The following is a 19046-nucleotide window of genomic DNA, read 5'->3' as shown; positions in this document are numbered from 1 at the left end:
GTTCAATAAAGCTAGCTTTCAAATGTATTTGTCGATACAAAAGTGAAACACTTTAAAATAAGGAGCGCATTTCAGCAGCAGCATCGGTTCCTAACAATTCCGTTTCAGCTACTACGACAACCACTAGTAAAAAATAAACTAAATTATATTCAAAGAAAAATGAATGACGTGAAATGTGTTAAATATACCGATGACACGGTAGGTCTCATAAGTCACGGTAACGTAAACTACTTGTATGAAGTTAAACATTTTGAACAGTTATGCAAACTGAATTTTTCTTCAATTAAATATTTCCAAAACGAAATAAATGATCATTGATTTTGGGACCCCGGACGCTCCGATGTATTTCCCACGCACGTAGAACAAGAAGACATAGGTTTTGTGGGGGGTTAGGGCTAAGGTTAGGGTTAGGCACAGTAATTGAGGGAAAATTATCAGTGTAAAGTCGTGTTTCCGAAGTCCCGACAAAGAATGTGTGTTCCTCGGAAATTCAAATTGTTTCCATTCATATATTAAGTCGTCTAAAAAAAAAAAACATCCAAGACTGAGATAAGGGGCCTTTGTAAAAATCTAAAAATGAATATTCGGAAAATATGACATAAACCACATCAAGTGATACTTCATGAGATTTTAACAAATTATTTAAAGCCAGAAGTAACCTGAGTAGCACAAAAGATATTGCTTTAATATAAAATGTTAAATTAAATCATTCAATTATCCGCGAATAAGGGTAAATAAATAATACGCTCCCCCCCCCCCCCCCACAAGATTAGTTGAAGAAATCCATGCCATTTCCCCCTCATTATTATGTCGGTATGACAGACGATATATTAACAAACATGTGTAATATGTAGGTATGTAAAAGTAATGAATGTCTTCCATAAGAATAACTTAACTGAAAATTCTTTTTGCCATTTTGTCTTTCTGTCTCTTACACACACACGCACACATATACTTCATTACAAAATATGCAATGAACTGATATTGAAACAACCAGCCCTGGAGAAGGTACGTGCGTAATGTCTGATATACGTTTGCATTGCCTTTTATTGAATTGTTTTAAACATGAGCTTGCCAATAATTTCGAAGACATTGTAAACAAAATCGTGAAGTTTTCTAATTTGTCGCTGGCTTCGCAAATGGACTTGGGAGCAGACTTTCTAAATTCAATGGAAATGGACTTATTTATGACAAATTTAGCTCGACATTTGATTATCTATTAGTTCAGAAATATATCGATTTCGTCATAATGATGCGGCACAAATTGGCGCTCGCACATGACATCAGGGATTGAATAAGTAAATATATGTATAAGCGTCGAACATGATGATGATGACTTCTTACACAGCGAAGATATCCATCTCTTCTAGGAGCTCTTGTCGTTTGCTCTTGATAGTTTCACATATCAAACTTTCTTACTTAGTGTGTACAATTGAGATTAAACACATTTTCCATAGTAGTTCTTAGCACTCATATACAAGTATACTCCTTTATATATTCAAATTCACAGTTGAGCCTGACGGGGAAGGTTACTACAAGCAGAAGATGAAGCAAGCTAAACCTTCTGAACAGCAGCTGGATCTAGAACAGGTTTCTCAAAAATATTTCCTTACGATGTTTGAAACTAAACTTAATAGATATAACTCATAACCTTAGAATGTATTCCCATTTACTAGAATTGAATAACCTCAAAATTGAAGCAATGAGAGTTCTAGTCTGCATGATAAACGTTCAACAAACCACATTTCTAAAATGCGGTGTCATCTCCCCCACTTTTAAATCGACATGAATGTTCAAATAACAAGAAAATTTTAAATAAGTTGAAGTAGAGTAATGTGTTGTCTAGCAGACCTTGACTCATTTATGATGCTATAGTCATGCTAGTCTCGTTGTTCCTTTCTGTCAACAGGACAATATACATTTAAACATATTTTCTCAATTTCAGAGTTACAAAATGGATGCTGTAACAAAAGGGCACATGTTTATTCTGAACATGACTGAAGACAGGACGGGATCAGAGGTTGATGTAAAAAATATTACGCACGTGTTCAAGGAAATAGGTTATGAGATCGAAACCCATTCGGATTTGACTGCTGAGGTAAGAGCATGGTGTTTCGTTGATCTGCAGTCCTCCTATTGTAAAAATATTATGAAGCAGTGTGAAATAGAGGCAGATTAAAATCAAATTTGTTTGAGCCTAACCATACTTTCTCCATCACCATATGCAAACAATAATGCAGTTGGGATATGATAGTGTGAAGCAGTTGATCACTGTTTAACATAAAGTTGGAATAGATTTGTATTACCTCTTTACATTAAATGATTGTGACTGTTATATTTATTATCGATAAATAGAGTCAATATCCTTTCAGAATTTTACCGATGAATACAGTTTTTTTTTCCAGATTTTTCTGCATTTATTGATAGATCAAATATAAAACATTCAAAAAACAATAAAAGTGTATAATATAATCGATTCACATGAAGAGTGACAACTTAAATACACACACATAAAAATGCATATATATATATATATATTCATACATACATACATATATATATATATATATACGTATACATATATATATATAATTGAAAGCTTGAAAGTATGGAGGTAAGTCAAAATAATCAAGAGAAATGCAGAGGCCAACTATCATAAGCAAGAATGCTTGAGTCGATTGCAGCCGGTAAGTGGGGGGGGGGGGGGGTACATGCCGCTGTTATAGGAGTATGAAGGAGAATAGAGTGTCACGTATAAACATTTTGTTTAGAAAGTATCTAAATACAAAGTGGAAATAAATTTAAGAAGCAAACAAAATTGCAAATGTGTGCAAGTGGGTGTGTGCAGGTGAAGTAAGTGTTCGATTCGTATTGTTAATGAACTGGTCATCTAAAATCAATTTATATAAGGAAACAATCAAAACCTCTGAGACCCATATAATGTTTGTGAATATTTAGATATTAACTATTTTTTCATCGATTTTTTGAATGAGATTGCTTAATACAGATTTAGAAATAAAGCTCTGCGAGGATAAATGTAGATATCACGAAAAAATCAATTTGTTACAGGCATTTCATAACAAGAGGTAGAAAATTGTCATTCCAACTTCATGAGCAGTAATGTATATATTTATTTAAAATATAATCAATGATTATCCTCACATACATCGTTTGATTTTTTTTTAAAGTAAGTAAATAATATTTTCGAGAAAATAAACTTTGCGTTTAAGGGTAGACGGATCGGATTTCGACTTTAGATCACCTAACGCGAAACTAGAGTTTCTTTAAACGTGTTACTGCTTATGATTGTGTTTGCATATCATAAACACCTTGCCGATAATTAATAATTACGTATGTAATTTAAAAACAATGTTTCAATGTTTAACGTCATTTTTGTTGTATTTTTAGATCACAAAGTTTTTAGCATCAGGCTGTTTAAATTAAATTAAAACTACTATGACTACCGTTTTGTCCTTTTTTCATAAACGGTAATACAGGACCTTAAAGGCAAGCTAAAACAGTTCGTGGAGGAGGACGAGGAAGATCCTCTTCGCCATAAAGGCATGTGCTCTGCTGTGTTCTTGCTCATGGCACACGGCAATGAGGAAGGCATTCAATGCACTGATAAGAAATTGGTAACTACGAAGTTTATCAGGGATACGGTTTCTGGGATGAAGAACATGAATGGAAAACCAAAGATGATTTTCTATCAGTGTTGCCGTGGAGGTAGGTATCCTTGTATTCAACTCTGTTTATATTCTAACACAAGCCCCCATCCCTTCCCTCTCTTAGCAGGAGATCATGGTATTTGTACATTATTTTGTTTCTTTAAACTTCGCGAGGAGCTTCATTCCCAGATATTTCAATTTTCTCTCCTCAAGCAATTTTTGCGGACTATCAAACCATACCACTCTTCTTCTTCTCCTTTTTTTTCTTCAAGCCCTCTTTCCCTCGAACTTTATAGTACAAGGGTCTCCGAGCCTCCTTTCCGTATCAAGTGTCCCATAATTCTTTTCTCCCGAATCCGTACCTCACGGATAATTGTTGGTTTAAAAGGCCTACTCATTCGTAATGAGTTCCTTAGGCGTGTACCGGTCGTCGCTAATATTGGCTTACATCGAATGTTTGTGAAAACATGCCAATTTATTCACGAAATGTCGGGGTAATATTTGTGACATAAACCCCCCTTATTTACAAATGTTCTGGTCCAATTTTACCCGAAAACGACACCAAATCTACGAAAGGTCGCATCATCTTCCTATTTCGTTTCATGAAATGTCGTTAAACGCGACCACCAGACCAAAGGCGATGATTCAATGTAAGTCATTAATTTTCATAGGCCCATTTTACTAGACAATATTAACTACATGTAGTCAGGTCAAGATATGGTTTGACCCCCAAAAAATTGCAACAAAAGGTTTTTCAACGGTTTCTAGTAGTATTCAACCTCAGGAAAAACATACTAAAAGTAGACCAAAATCGAAGGTTCGGAAAGCTGTTTTTTCAAGATGGCGTCCAAGATGGCCGCCGATACCTACAAATGGCCATAAATCACTTATTATCCATCCTAGAGACATAATTTTTGGTGTCTATCCCATGGTTTCGGGGGTCAGAGAATCCTTTGGGACAAGTAAGAATGGTTTGTGATGGGCAACGAAACCCGAAAATCCAAGATGGCGTCCACAATGGCCGCCATAACATAAAATGGCCATAAGTCACTTATTATCCATCCGAGAAACATAATTGGGGTGGCTATGCTATGGTTTTCGGGATCATAGAATCCATTAGGATAAGTTAGAACGTTAAGCAGTGGTTCAGGAAACTATGAAATCCAATATGGCGTCCAAAGGGCCACAAAACCACTAAGATTTATCAATAGAGGGCGCACTTTATAAACAGGAATGAACTTTATAATGTTTCTCTCTCACCCTTAGGCTTATGGTGTCACCCACCTCCCCCCCCCCCCCCCCAGAAAAAGGGTCAATTCAACTATTGACAGGTCATTGTCAACACTAGGGGAAGGGGAGTGACAATGACGAAGTAACAACTTAATAATAACATCTAGACACACATTCATACTACCCACCCACCATACGATTTAAAATGTTAAAACCTCGTGTTGATCATGTCATCTTATAGCGAATACACATGCAGATCCTCGTGTACCTTCATTTTGGTGAGGAATGTACTTGAGTAAGAATAAATTATCTTCTGCCTCATTCTATGGATTGTGGCATACGTCGAGTTCGCAAGGTCCACACACACTGTTGCATGGTAGTCCGTAACATAATTATCTGCAGGTACAGCGAGGTGTGTTACAAGCAGCACGGCAGTCTTCGTATTCCACATCACTGGAACCAGGTGATTGTCTTTTAATTTCCAGCCCCAGTCTGTGACGTCCATGTCTAATTATTCACTCTCCATCCACGCCATGACTTGGTAGTATGTTCTGAGGGAGTGGAATTTGGTGGAGGCTGGTGTAGGAGGGAGTCTGTCGAACAAGTTGTATCCTAATGATGCAAGTGAGTCATTACAGCAGCAACCAAACATGAAAGACATTGCTTTGGTACCAAGTTCCTCTATAAGTTCCTTTGGCTGACTTGGAAGAAGGAAAGTACTAGCACTGGATTTTTAAGTGGGGCTACATTCCACAAGCTTCTCGAAGACCGCTCCCTTTCCGATTCCGAATATCCTGGAAGTCGAATCGCAACCAGTGTAGGCATGTCGAAAGAGTAGTTGTGAGCATAGATCTTTACCCAGGTCCACTTTCAACTGCTCAATGTTATACACCTTCGGAGCCTTGACTGCATTGCCAGACCGGAAGTATAGTACCCTGCTATCTACATCCACGTAATGCAAGAGTAACACTAATATGTCAGTGCCTTCTCAAATCAGAATAGTAGACTGACGACGAGAAGAATTCAATACAGCTTTAGCAATATGTACATCTGCATCCCCGGATACATAGATGACGGTGCAATTACTCTTCATCATTTCCTCACTAATGAGTTTTATGAGTCCCTGCTTATTGTAGTCTCTTGATAAAAACTCATCCTTCTTGCCTGAGATTACTGTGTCTGCATTGAATCTGACAACTGGATGGGCATTCTGCCCACGTCGCTGGTGTGTATTATCATTAATTGACGGCCCTCCACCACAGCCGTCAAAAACTACATTTGCAGAACCATATAGTGGGGGGGGGGGGGGGGTTGTGAAATGAGCATATGGTCTTGCTATATATTCTGCCATAGCTGTCTCCTGTATTCCATGGTATCCGATGCACCAAGGAACCACCATCATACTGTTCTGTGTTCTTTCACGGCTTCACTCGACACTTTACTTGCATGATCAGTTATAGCATGAGCTAGCTGAGGCTTTTCAGCCCTCCGAAAGACATTCCTAGCCTCGAAAAGTGCAGGTCGGAACGGACTGAGCTCAAAGCTCATCACCCCTGCTACTTAAAGCTCCCTTGTTTTTGAAACTACCAGGAACCGTTGAAACAGCAAAGCAAAGCAGCATTTATGGTTTGTTCAGGTACAATTCTTACTCTCGAAATCTCTCCCAGAGTCGTAGCTTTATCTTTCCTTTTGAACGAGACTGTGAAAACAGCATATTGGAAGGCCGCTGAGCTATAATCATTGATGTACCCCCAGAATATCCCAGTGAAAGGGATTGACTGCAATTAGGTTGCTTCCATACCTTCATGATTTAGCTGGAAGCAATCGGTACCCTGGTGAAAGGAACTGGACTTCGCAATATCCTTGGAACAGATAGCAGGGAACTATACTTCCACTCTCATAATGCAGCCAAGGCTCCAAAGGTGTAGAATTGCAAGCAGTTGGAAGAGGACCTGGGCACGTGATCTGTGCTCACAACCACTTTTTCTGGATGCCTACGCCGATTGTGATCCGAGTTCCTAAATATTCGGAATAGGAAATAAAGCAGTCTTCCAGAAGCTTGTAAAATGCAACCTCACTTTGGAATGCTGTGCTAGTACGGTACGTTCCTTCTACCAAGTCAGCCAAAGTAACTAACTTAGAGTAACTTGGTATCAAAGCAATGTCTGTCATGTTTGGTGACCGCTGTAGTGACTCAGTTGCATCATTACGATACAATTTTCTCGGAGTAAAGCCCATGTTTAGGGATTTTTGGTTAAAAAGTAACCCATTAGAGCGGCACACACCCATATGTCTTAATATGTGAGTACCCCCCCCCCCCCTCCCCTCCCGGGCTACCAAGTCAGGGCATGGATGGAGAATGAGAAGATATGGACGTCACAAACTGGGTCTGCAAATTAGAGGACAATCATCTGGTTCCACTGATGTCACATACGGAGGCTGCACCTAGTAATCTTATTAAGTTGATTCATTGCGACTTCTTTACTGCTTGTAGCACACCTCACTATACATGCAGAGGTTACGGACTACAAGTTAAAACAGAGTGTGTGTGTGTGGACCTTGCCAACTTGATGTATGCCACAACGAGTCACTTGATATAAGCAGAAGATGATTTTTCCTTACTAAAGTACGTTCCTCATTAAAATGAAGGAACATGAAGATCTGCATGTGTATTCGCTATAAGATGACATGAACAACACGAGGTTTTAAAGGGAGTCACGCGTCAGTTCCATGTGCAGAAGGCCATAATTTGCTGACACCAGACTTGGTGGAAATACCATTAACGGCAAATCCGCACACATCAAACCCGTAGGCCAGTCAAGAATTCCCCCTAATCTCTCGGAGAATACCCGAGAGTAGTTCGGGTGAGGGGAAAGCAAAGCATTACATAAGGTCTAATGGTCATACAACTGAAGGCTAACCCTGGTGATTGACAACGCCTGTTATTGGGTAAACACCCGAACGGTGTCGAATTCCCTATAAGTGCTGACTACTGAGTGTCTTTAAACATTTTTAATTGTATGGTAGGTATTATGAATGTGTGTCTAGATATCATTATTAGTTGTAACTTTGTCTTTGTCACCCCCCCCCCCCCCCACCCTCGGCCCCCTCCCTCAGTGTTGACAATGACCTATCAATAGTTGAATTGACCCTTTTTCTTGGGGGGGGGAGGTGGGGGGGAAGTGACGCCATTAGGGTGAGAGAAAAACATTATAAGTTCATTTCCTGTTCATAAAGTGCGCCCTCTATTGAGAAATCTTAGTGGTTTTGTGGCCCTTTGGACGCCATATTGGATTTTGTGGTTTCCTAAACCACTGCTTAATGTTCTAACTTATCCTAATGGATTATATGACCCCGAAACCCGTAGCATAGACACATCACTTATGTCTCTCGGATGGATAATAAGTGACTTATGGCCATTTTTATTTAATGGTGGCCATTTTGGACGCAAAAATTTGGATTTTGGGGTTTCGTAGACCATCACAAACCATTCTTACTTGTCTCAATGGATTCTTTGACCCCGAAACCATGAGATTTACACCGAAATTATGTCTCTAGGATGAATAATAAGTGATTTATGGCCATTTTAAGGTATCGGCGGCCTTCTTGGACGCCATCATGAAAAAAAAACAGTTTTCTGAATCTTCGATTTTGGTTTACTTTTAGTATGTTATTCCTGAGGTTGAATACTACTAGAAACCGTTGAAAAATCTTTTGTTGCATTTTTTGGGGGTTGGGGTGTTTTTTACCGTATATTGACCTGACTAATGGGTCTACTGGATAATTCCATGAGGAAACAGAGAGGTTTTAAAGTCCAGTAGTGTGTCTCTTTATTGGAACGAGGTCTTCGAATATACTCATTAGTAATGTGCTACATAAAGGGACCATTTTCAAATAATTCGTCCTTGTTTTCACGAAGTGACGGTATTGAGGAAAATCGTAACGCAAAGTGAATGCAATTTTTTTTCACTACCGTCACTTCGTGAAAACAGCGACGAATTGTTTGTGCCGATTGCCACTCTTGGAAAACCAGCAGATGTGCCAAGTAATGCAGCACCTAAAAGGTTACAAGATGCAAGGTGTTGAGTTCGATTCCCCGCATTATGTCCTCATTTATTTAATGGAATTGACATTTGGATTTTTTGTCTTCTTTTCTTTTCAAAAGCAAAAACATGGTGCGTAGCCAGGGTGTCCATGAGCGATGCGGGTCCATAAGCTACGCAGGTCTTTTTATAATAGGTAAAATAAATGGAAACTGCGCACAACAAACTAGAAGCTGCGTGTATTTATTGAGGTCTGGGTTAAAAGATAATGACATTTGAAGCGTGTTACACTTTACGTTACCAATAGAACAAAAACGCTGTGGTTTTGCCGCGTCATTTATGAACGAGCCTTGAAAGTGTGTAGCTTATGGTCCCGCATTCATACGTGAATCACTTTCAAATGATTGCACACACTTGAAGTCTTTCAGTCATAAGATTGTTCCCTACCCTGTCATTATACCTACGCAGGTGCCCATGGAGGAGAAATGGTAGAACATGATCAAGCTGAGACCGACAAAGTAACAACATCCAAGTCGGACGTTTTCATAGTTTATGCTACAACCTATGGTAAGATTTTGATTATAATATGAATCATAATAATAATGATAATGATAGAATTCAGGGTTTGAATAGCACTTAATGCAGTGACGATGTCTCTGCACATGGATTTGTCGTTACACAAGTCATTTGAATGCTCGCACACAATACATGCAGATTTTTCACTCCCTGTTACCTGGAGAGCATTCCAGTCGATTCTAGGACAATTACCCCCTGGGCAATCACTCCCCGGAAAAATACCCCCCGGAAAACTAATCCCAAAGGACAATTACCCCCTGGAATATTACCCCCCGGAGAATCAACCCCCGAGGACAACTTCCCCCAAAGGACAATTCCCCCCCCCCCCGGAAAATTACCCCCCGGAGAATTACCCTCCGAGAACAACTACCCCCCGGGGACAATTACCCCCCCGAGAACAACTACCACCCCCCCCCCCCCCCCCGAGAACAACTACCCCCGAGGACAATTACTCCCCGAGGACAATTACCCCTAGGACAATTACCCCCCGAGGACAATTACCCCCGAGGACAATTACCCCCGAGGCCAATCCCCCCAACGACAATCACCCCCCGATGACAACTACCCCCCGATGACAATTACCTCCGAGGACAATAACCCCCCGATGACAATTACCCCCCGATGACAAATACCCCCCCCCCGATGACAATTACATCCGAGGACAATTACCCCCCCCCCCCGAGGACATCTACCCCCCCCCCCCCCCCCCCCGATGATAATTACCACCCGAGGACAATTCCCCCCCCCCCCCCGATGACAATTACCCCCGAGGACAACTACCCCCGTGGACAATCAGGATTCAATAGCAAAAGACGATCTGACGCATTGAGAGATGGCTACGAGCGCATAATATCCCCTGCATGACCCCAAATTCTTTCAAATACTATTGCACGTTATCTTCCTCATTACTACACATTTCCCTTTTATTATAATTTATGCAACGCCAGTGTGGTTGCTAATTTTACGAAGGATGTAAGTTATAGGTAATTGTCCAGCGCTTTTCAAAATGCATTGAAAAACATTTCTCTGGAGCAGCTTTATTTTACCTTTTTGTTAGTCACGGTACCCTCTTAAGAAATGAAAAGTCTTTACAGACTATTCATTTTGCATGATTCTGGCTCTCATCAAGTGCTATGCACACACGTATGGGCACATTTAAAGGGAAAGTCCACTCCAGGATTTTCTTTAGCTGACGATATAGACCTAATAATACCATGAAGAATGATACAAGTCTCATTAAAATCCATGATCACATAACGAAGATATATCGACTTTTTTATCGAAAATCAGCCGCCCCTCAAATGCAATAGCGTTACATGGGCATGAAACGATCGCCAAAAAATAACCGATAGTATCGAAATTGTGACGTATGTTGCGAGCTGCCGTCTTATTTTGCAGACATTCACTTTCGGTCGCGGTACACTGTTATCGCACTGACACGACGAATCATGGTCTTTTGCCAAGCAATAGGTTGCTGTAATGACTCCTCTAGCTAGCTACGTGTGAGTTTGAGAATTTCACATTATTAAATTCATGAAGGTACATTTAATCTACGATCACAAGTATTATTTTGAATCAAATTGAAACGCTGTTTGAAACATATATCTAGGTACCATCCCATCGCTTCGCGAAGCTAGCTTAGTTATAGCGCTAGTATTGGAAGGTACCAGCTAGCACTAGCAGACGACAACCGCGCGTGCTGCACAGTATAAATATACAGCGGGAGGTTGATTCTTGAAGCCCGGTAAAATGAAATTATAAAACGGAAAGATAATTAATATAACTAACCTGTTTAGTACGTCTTCCAGAAATCCTTCTTTCACTTGATGTGCGCATCTTAACCGGTCCTCGATGTATGAAAATGGTAGGAATAGCATCATCTTTGAGGATTTTTCAAAGGTCTTGTACCGCATAGCTCCGCTTCCAGATCATGCTCGAAGCACCGTGGTTCAAAGTGGTCGCTACAAACGACATGATTTCTATTATATTGGTAATTGTTCAAGCTGAATTTCGCCGATTTCAGCGCAGCAATCCATTTTGCACACCTTTTCCGTTCTTTCACGGGGTCCGGTATTGAGTAAAAACTTTTACCCTTTGTCCTAGAAAAGTCATTATAGCAACCTATTGCTTGGCAAACGACCATGATTCGTCGTTTCAGTGCGATAACAGTGTACCGTGAGCGAAAGTGAATGTCTGCGAAATAAGAAGGCAGCTCGCAACATACGTCACAATTTCGATACTATCGGTTACTTTTTGGCGATCGTTTCATGCCCATGTAACGCTATTGCATTTGGGGGGCAGCTGATTTTCGATAAAAAAAGTCGATATATCTTCGTTATGTGATCATGGATTTTAATGAGACTTGTATCATTCTTCATGGTATTATTAAGTCTATATCGTCAGCTAAAGAAAATCCTGGGGTGGACTATCCCTTTAAGAATACAAAGGAGAAGACATTTTCAAACTGGTAAAAAATTAGTTTGTAATCCACACACTAGAAATTATTTAAAGTACTGTATGCGGGCACCTAATAATAATAATAATATTTAATTTTTATATAGCGCTTAATACAAATGTCTCTAATACACGAATTTGAGGATATTCGGGCCTCTCGTTGCTCTTATTTGCCTTGCTGTCAAAATATTGTCAGCGAGCGAGGAAGGAAGACACTTTAGCATCTTCAAAATTTTATGTTCTCATGTAATTACATATTTTAACCGTTTCTGGTATTTGATTTTTTTTACAAAATAAACGTTTTCCAAATCATTCTCTTGCGGCAACCCGGTTGAAAAACGCTGTGCTGGAGTTACAAAATCAAATGAGATGAATTACCAGAGAGCGGATATTAATTTTCTTTTGACATGGCGCCGTAAATATAACTTGAAGGCAATTTCTATTTCAAAATAATTTAACGTACACGAAAACATATTATACTTCAGCATGACAACAGAAATAAATTGATAACGTGAAGAAAACCTTACTTATGGATCATGGTATATATGAGGGCCCATTATACATACACAGACAAATACACGATCAGCTGATTAAAAAAGTTACAGAAGATGCATAAAGGAAATCTTAAATCCAAATGTCTTTGTTGTGACATTGATGGTGAAAGAGGCTGTAACGCGTACTCATCTGCGCGCAATGTATTGTTCAATTTCTAAGAAATGTAATTTCTGTTCTTTACTCCGTAGCAAAACTACAGGGGAATTGGGCAACCTCCACCCCCCATATCGAATTGAATAATTTGAAAAGACTGAAATGAACTTCATAAATAACAAAGAAAATGAAGGTTTATGCAATTTTCTGTAAATAGCAATTTGGAGAGAAGCTTGCGTTATTCGTCACAGTGTTAGAAATTCATCGGAGGTGATTGTCATTGGGGGTAGTTGTCCTCCGGGGGGTTATTGTCATGGGGGTGGGGTTGTCCTCGAAGGGGGAGGGGTAGTTGTCATCGGGGGGGGGGGTAATTGTCCTCGGGGTTAGATTTCCTGGGGGATAGTTGTCCTCGAGGCTAATAATAACAATAATATTAACATTTTATTTACCAAGGGTAGCCACTGAAACTGCTATTCCAGCGGGCCCTGAATAACATAATATGTTATAACTACCCTTTTCAAATCTAATATGCTTAGCGCCTAGCTAGAAGGCAGAAGGTCCCATTGTTATAAGTCTTTGGTATGACTCGGCCGGGGTTCGAACCTACGACCTCCCGTTCATGAGGCGGGCGCTCTAACCACTGAGCCATCATGCACAGTAGTGACCATGGGGGTAATTGTCCTCGGGGGTAGTTGTCCTCGGGGGGTAATTGTCCAAGGGGTTAATTGTTCAAGGGGGTAATTGTCCAAGGGGGTAGTTGTCCTTGGGGGAGGGGGTAATTGTCCTCTTGGGGTAATTGTCCTCGGGGGTAGTTGTCCTCGGGGGGTAATTGTACCCGGGGGGTAGTTGTCCTCGGGGGGTAATTCTCCGGGGGGGGTAATTTTCCGGGGGGTAATTGTCCTTGGGGGGTAATTCTCCGGGGGGGGGGTAATTTTCCGATGGGTAATCGTCCTACGGGGGAAGTTTTCCGGGTGATAATTTTCCGGGGGGTGATTGCCCAGGGGGTAATTGTCCTGATACGATTCCAGTCAGGTGCCATTTTATAGACGCCAATAATACTTAAATAACTACAATGGTTTTCCCATCATACTTAGTACCCATGTGCCTCTTTTATTTGGTTCCATTTTTAAAGGCAGAGTCATCTACCACAATTGACGACTCATCATTCATTTGTTTAATTTCTCCTTTCTAGTACATAGCGGGAAGTTATTCTAAATCTTATTTCTCTTGATTCCATTTGATCATAATGCTTGTTTCATTCTTACTCAACTTTGTCAATATTGTCATTACATATAATTTGTCTTTAATTATAAACAAAAGATAAGGAACGTATGTCGTCTCTGTTTACAGAACGTTAATACTTTAGTCAGCCATGTGATTCCTTTCCGATTATGCAGTTATCTGAAAATAGGAAAACAGTTAAGGGTTTCTTTAAATGCGCCTTATTCCGAAAAGCAGGAAACAAAGCCTATAGATACCCAGTCACTGGTTCATGGTTCATTCAGATGATATGTGAGGAACTCCTTGAGAATGCACATGTAAGCGACTTGTCTACCATGTTGGAGCAGGTAAGTTTGTTTAAGAAGTGTATTAAACAGGTAATGGACTAAGTCAAACACAACCACAAACAAACGCACAACGCACACAGGCATGCAACCGCCTACAAGAACAACGCCCTTACTTAAACACGTTAACACTTTGGAATATTAAAGGTATTACAAAGTTTTGGGAACTTTTGGAAATTGGGGGGATGGTGATTCTTTACAATTTTGATATATTTGGATGCTCCTGTAAATGTATTATAAGTACTGGAAAATTTAGCCCCTAAAACACTTCTGATTTCGAGAAAAATTAAATATAAACATTTACCGGTGCTCCCGGTAAATTTTGATGCAAATAGCGCCTACGGCCGAACAATGGTAAAATCTCAGAATATGTAGTTGTAATATATTATTTCCAAACGGGAATAGCTAATTGGTCGATTTTAGTCAAGAAACATTGTTTTATAGCTTAATTAACATCTTGACCTTGGGGGGAGTTATACAACATAAAGAGTTTATTATTTATAATTTCATAACTCGATTTCAACCGCGACAATGATCACTCAATATTAGGATCGCATATGGTTCCAATATGTTCATTTGAACCAAATTCATGACCCCATACCAAAACTTTGTATTACCTTTAATCAGGACCAATGTCGTTTTTATGTTAGAAGCCAAATAGTATTTGCCAGCCCTGCCGAAAGAGGGCGTATAAGTTTGTCACCATGTGTTATATCGAAAGGCAAAATGGCATTTCATCGAATACAAACATTGAGTGATTTCAAGTTGGGTGTTAGTGTTAGTGTTAGTGTTAAGAGCAGTCAAGAGCTCTTAAATCGAGCGAAAAATTTCCTGATGAAATTAAGAGCCCGATACCGATATCAAAATCGATAGCTTAATACCAGCTGTGACGTCACCACATACTTCATAATTCATTCAATATAATTGAGATTACTGTATTTTGTACTCTGTAATTGGTTTCAATATGTTATATATTACAATTTGTATGAATTAATATTATTTATTGAGTGAATACAATAAAGAATATTACAAAACAAAAAAAGAAATTAAGGATTTTCTTTTCACACTTTTTAAAAAGGCTTCATGATTAATGATCCACTGATTTCAAAACTAAAAAAAAAAATACTTGATTTCACGACGATGATTTAAAAATAGTACATAAAAACTAAAGATATCATGAAAAGTACAAAATAAATATAGACCTATTTCTCTGGTCTTATAAAATAACTAATTTTACACAAAAGAATATATGAATTACCTGTTTCACATATTTTTATTTGATCGTCAGACAATATATTGGCGTCGTTCGTGCGATGACTGTTGTGCGGTACACCACTAACACCGAATTGGAAATCATCATTGCTTAATCCCTAGGGGCTAGTGTTAGTGAATAGGACATTTGTACGTAAAATATTAACACCAGCCACAAAGGTCGGTTCAGCAGACGACAATTTTGCAAAGTCGATAAGACTAGCTACCGGAAGTTGACGATATTCAGAGGTCAAAGCCTTAACACCAGCTGATTTCCATGCCGGTGTTTAGGCTGGTGTTAGTGTTTATTAAATACTAACACCAGCCTTAAACACCCAACTTGATATCACTCATTGTTTAGGCAATAATTTTGCTAAAAAACTCAAATAATTTTTCATTCTCTAATATGCAAGATATTTAGGAGATCTATTCAGAAGTTTCGAAAAGTATATTTTTTCATGATATATTTGATTTCCCTATTTCATAACAAGTGGTGGCACAACTTCGTACAGGAAATCCTGGTCCAGTAAAAGCGACAATCCGCCATTTGGGTTATAGCCGAAAATCAGCATTGGTTCATCTGAATTTTGTTAAGATTAAAGTCAATAAGTGTATATCTTTGTATGATAATTTCTTACAATATGATGCGTTTGATTTATTTTAATGTAACACTAACATGCACATATCATCCGCTTTCATAATTCACCGATTCTATTTCTTTCTCTCTAGGTAACACAAAAAATTAAGAAAGAAGCCTTCAGTGAATATAGTCAAACTCCAGTGGTTATTAAACAAGGGATCTCGAAGAAATTATACCTTCTTCCTAAATACCCCTCGGCAAAGAACCACAGCAAAGATTGAATACTCCAGCAAAATGGTACTGGATATGGTAGGAATTGTGCTCTTTTTTTTTTCTTTTTTTTTTAAGAATGAAATTTGGCTTGTAGGTAGAGGTTATACGCTGAATAATTCAGGCCATTGGGTCTGTTGAGTCCATTTTTCCTTTTGTATATGGTCACGCAAATATTCTTTTTTTCATAACCAATTAGGCCTATATGAAATAATATTAGAGATTTGCATTATGTAAAATCCAAGTCTCAACATTTGGGAAAGTTCTTAAAGATAAACTTGAGTTCTGGTAATGCGATTGCATTGTGAAAGAAAAGGTGTGGAATGGATCAGAAAAGTTGATCATATAGCATGTAAGTAATGATGTGTAATGCAAGGTTCTGGAGTCATCAAAATCATCATAAATTTGGCAGAGTCTTGGTAAAGTTATAATCACTTACACAGAAAGATGCATATGGGACAACACACATGGTGTCGGGGCTAGTACTACCCTGATTTCCCTATCTTTCTATGCTCATTACTCAGCCAGTATACATTTTCTTCCAAAATTGTTTGACACATGACATTTATTTGTAATCTTGAATATTCAGTGTAAGTTTCGTTAGATTCTGTGAGAGTTCATTTTCTTTTCTTTTTTTTACCAGAACTCAAGTTTATCTTTAAGGTGCCCATCTTATATCAATATTCCGTCTATAAAATATGATTAAATCACTGAATTAATGGCTACGAGTAAAATGTGTTTAATTTTCGTCATGCCACATTTAAGTCTTTGAATTCAACAAAAGATGTGGCATAGATGCCCATAAAGAACAAAATAGACACTCAAAGCCGAACATATATATTTGTTCCAATTGTTGACCTTTGATTTTAATTTCATCATTGGTAGAAAACAATTTTAAAGGAAGTGCTCATATCTGATTGCCAACAATATACAAAAATCCTGCAAAAGTGTTGAAATGGCTCTTGCACCGGAAAATGTTGGCGGCCATTTGACAATCTAACATCAAGGATGGTAGGGAAGAGTTCATGCACGTGCCGAAAGATTATGGATGCACGGTACCTTTATGCTTTAATAATTGATTTCGATTTAGCAGTTCATTGTCTTCTTAAAATATTAAAGATGTTTAGGTTGTACTTTTAAGAGAAAATGAAATGTTAAGATATTCAGTTGTTTTTGTATCTCATTATTGTATACTTCGGAATGAAAACATTGCTTTTAAAAAAATGTATATATGCTTCATCATGATATCCAGGTACTTAGTTCATGTATCGTTCTACAATCGGATATGAAAGGTGTAAAATTCCACACTGACCTATTTTGTACCCTAAAATGTACAGCTTACCAAATTCTTTCTCTATAACAGGAGATAAGCTTCAATAATTAGTCACAGTTTAAATCGCATCGACTGCCATTTTGAATGTGATGACCCTCTTAAAATATGCAATTATGTATTAACTTCCCTATCTTGTAAAGAGTAATATATTTAAGCCAAGGACATGGTGATGTTGTTGAGAATCTTGGTGATTAGCAAATGGAATTAATCAAATTAAACAAGAATGGTTATTTTAGGGGCCTTCAAAACTTGAGCTTTTCATATAAAGTTGATTCCAAAGTTGTGGTCTACCATGAAAAAGGGAAACCAAGGATGAGAATTATTTTGCGGCCTTTTGGGCCTTTATTTGTTGTCATATAGGGCACCTTCGTAACATATTTGGTTGATTTTAAAGACGTGCTGTTTAACTGATCATAATTGGAACTATGTTATTCATATTTATCAATCAATGTGCCTCTGGTATTAAGATAAACATAACACTTTATAATAGCACTAAAGCACTCGTCCGAATTTTCAGGTCCTGAAATGTTAAATAATTATTAGCATCAAACTAAAGTCAAAACTAAGGCTCAAATTGATAAACCTAAACGGATTAATACTTGGTGGTAGCCCTTTTTATATGGGCAAAACGATGATCAACCTTTTCTGATCGATTCTACACCGTTTCTTTCAAAAATGCAATCGCACGACCAAAAGTCAACTTTATCTTTAATGCTTTCATAAGAAAGTGGATAATAATATTACTCAACCATTTCGCCTGACTCGTCTCTGCACAGAGCTGAGCACAAAGGTCACTGCACTGACATCTTTAACATTTGGTCAATATTCTGGTAAATATAACAAGGACGCTTGGTGTAAAGCTCGTCCACAGATAGAGTAGCAAAAAGTAAATAGGAATGGAACATTGTAAAAAAAAAAAAAGTTAAATATATGATTCTCCTTTTGTCAAAAGATTCAAGTAAGAGACAGTTTATATATGATTCCATGTAGATTCTACTGTAAATAGCTTTAGGGAATGCTTAAAAATCACGGCTTTATGCCTTCATGTAAAGACACTGCCTCACGCTAAGGCCATTCCACACCGACCTATTTGTTTGATTTCTAACTTGAGAAGAAAAACAAATTACGAACACGTTAGAAATTACTTTAACAAAATCAACCAAAGGAAATGTCAGAAGCCTTGTGCGAACAGTAACGCATTAAAGGTAATACAAAGTTTTGGGAAATTTTTAAAATTGGGTGGATAGTGATTCTTTACAATTTTCATATATATGGATGCCCCTGTGGATGTATTATAAGCACTAGAAATTTTAGCGTCTAAAACACTTCTGCTTTCGAGAAAAATTGAATCTAAAAATTTACCGGTGCTCCCGGTAAATGTTGATAGATTTCAAATGGCGCCCACGGCGATACAATGGTAGCTGCGAC

General features: G+C 38.4%; 1 protein-coding gene across 1 annotated transcript; it reads left to right on the top strand.

Annotated features, from left to right (window-relative positions):
• The first annotated feature begins 1516 nt into the window (after positions 1–1516).
• Positions 1517–6826, top strand: LOC100888153 (caspase-3). The gene is made up of 5 exons (XM_030978616.1): positions 1517–1590; positions 1946–2098; positions 3498–3726; positions 6068–6123; positions 6713–6826. Exons 1-5 carry the CDS (start codon positions 1546–1548, stop codon positions 6824–6826), a joined length of 597 nt encoding a protein of 198 aa, XP_030834476.1. The 5' UTR covers positions 1517–1545.
• Positions 6827–19046: the final 12220 nt, after the last annotated feature.

Source organism: Strongylocentrotus purpuratus, unplaced genomic scaffold (assembly GCF_000002235.5).
Source record: "Strongylocentrotus purpuratus isolate Spur 01 unplaced genomic scaffold, Spur_5.0 spur5_scaffold_1, whole genome shotgun sequence".
Lineage (NCBI taxonomy): Eukaryota > Metazoa > Echinodermata > Echinoidea > Camarodonta > Strongylocentrotidae > Strongylocentrotus > Strongylocentrotus purpuratus.
Note: the sequence above shows the minus strand (reverse complement) of the source record. Positions and strands in the feature narration are given on the sequence as shown.

What these genes read in the sequence shown, in the direction of transcription:
- LOC100888153 (XM_030978616.1), top strand. Translation starts at nt 1,546, where the DNA reads ATGAAGCAAGCTAAACCTTCTGAACAGCAGCTGGATCTAGAACAG. An exon ending in AGCAGCTGGATCTAGAACAG is followed by an intron (nt 1,591 to 1,945) that starts GTTTCTCAAAAA and finishes TCTCAATTTCAG; the next exon opens with AGTTACAAAATGGATGCTGT. An exon ending in GCATTCTGCCCACGTCGCTG is followed by an intron (nt 6,124 to 6,712) that starts GTGTGTATTATC and finishes TTCATGATTTAG; the next exon opens with CTGGAAGCAATCGGTACCCT.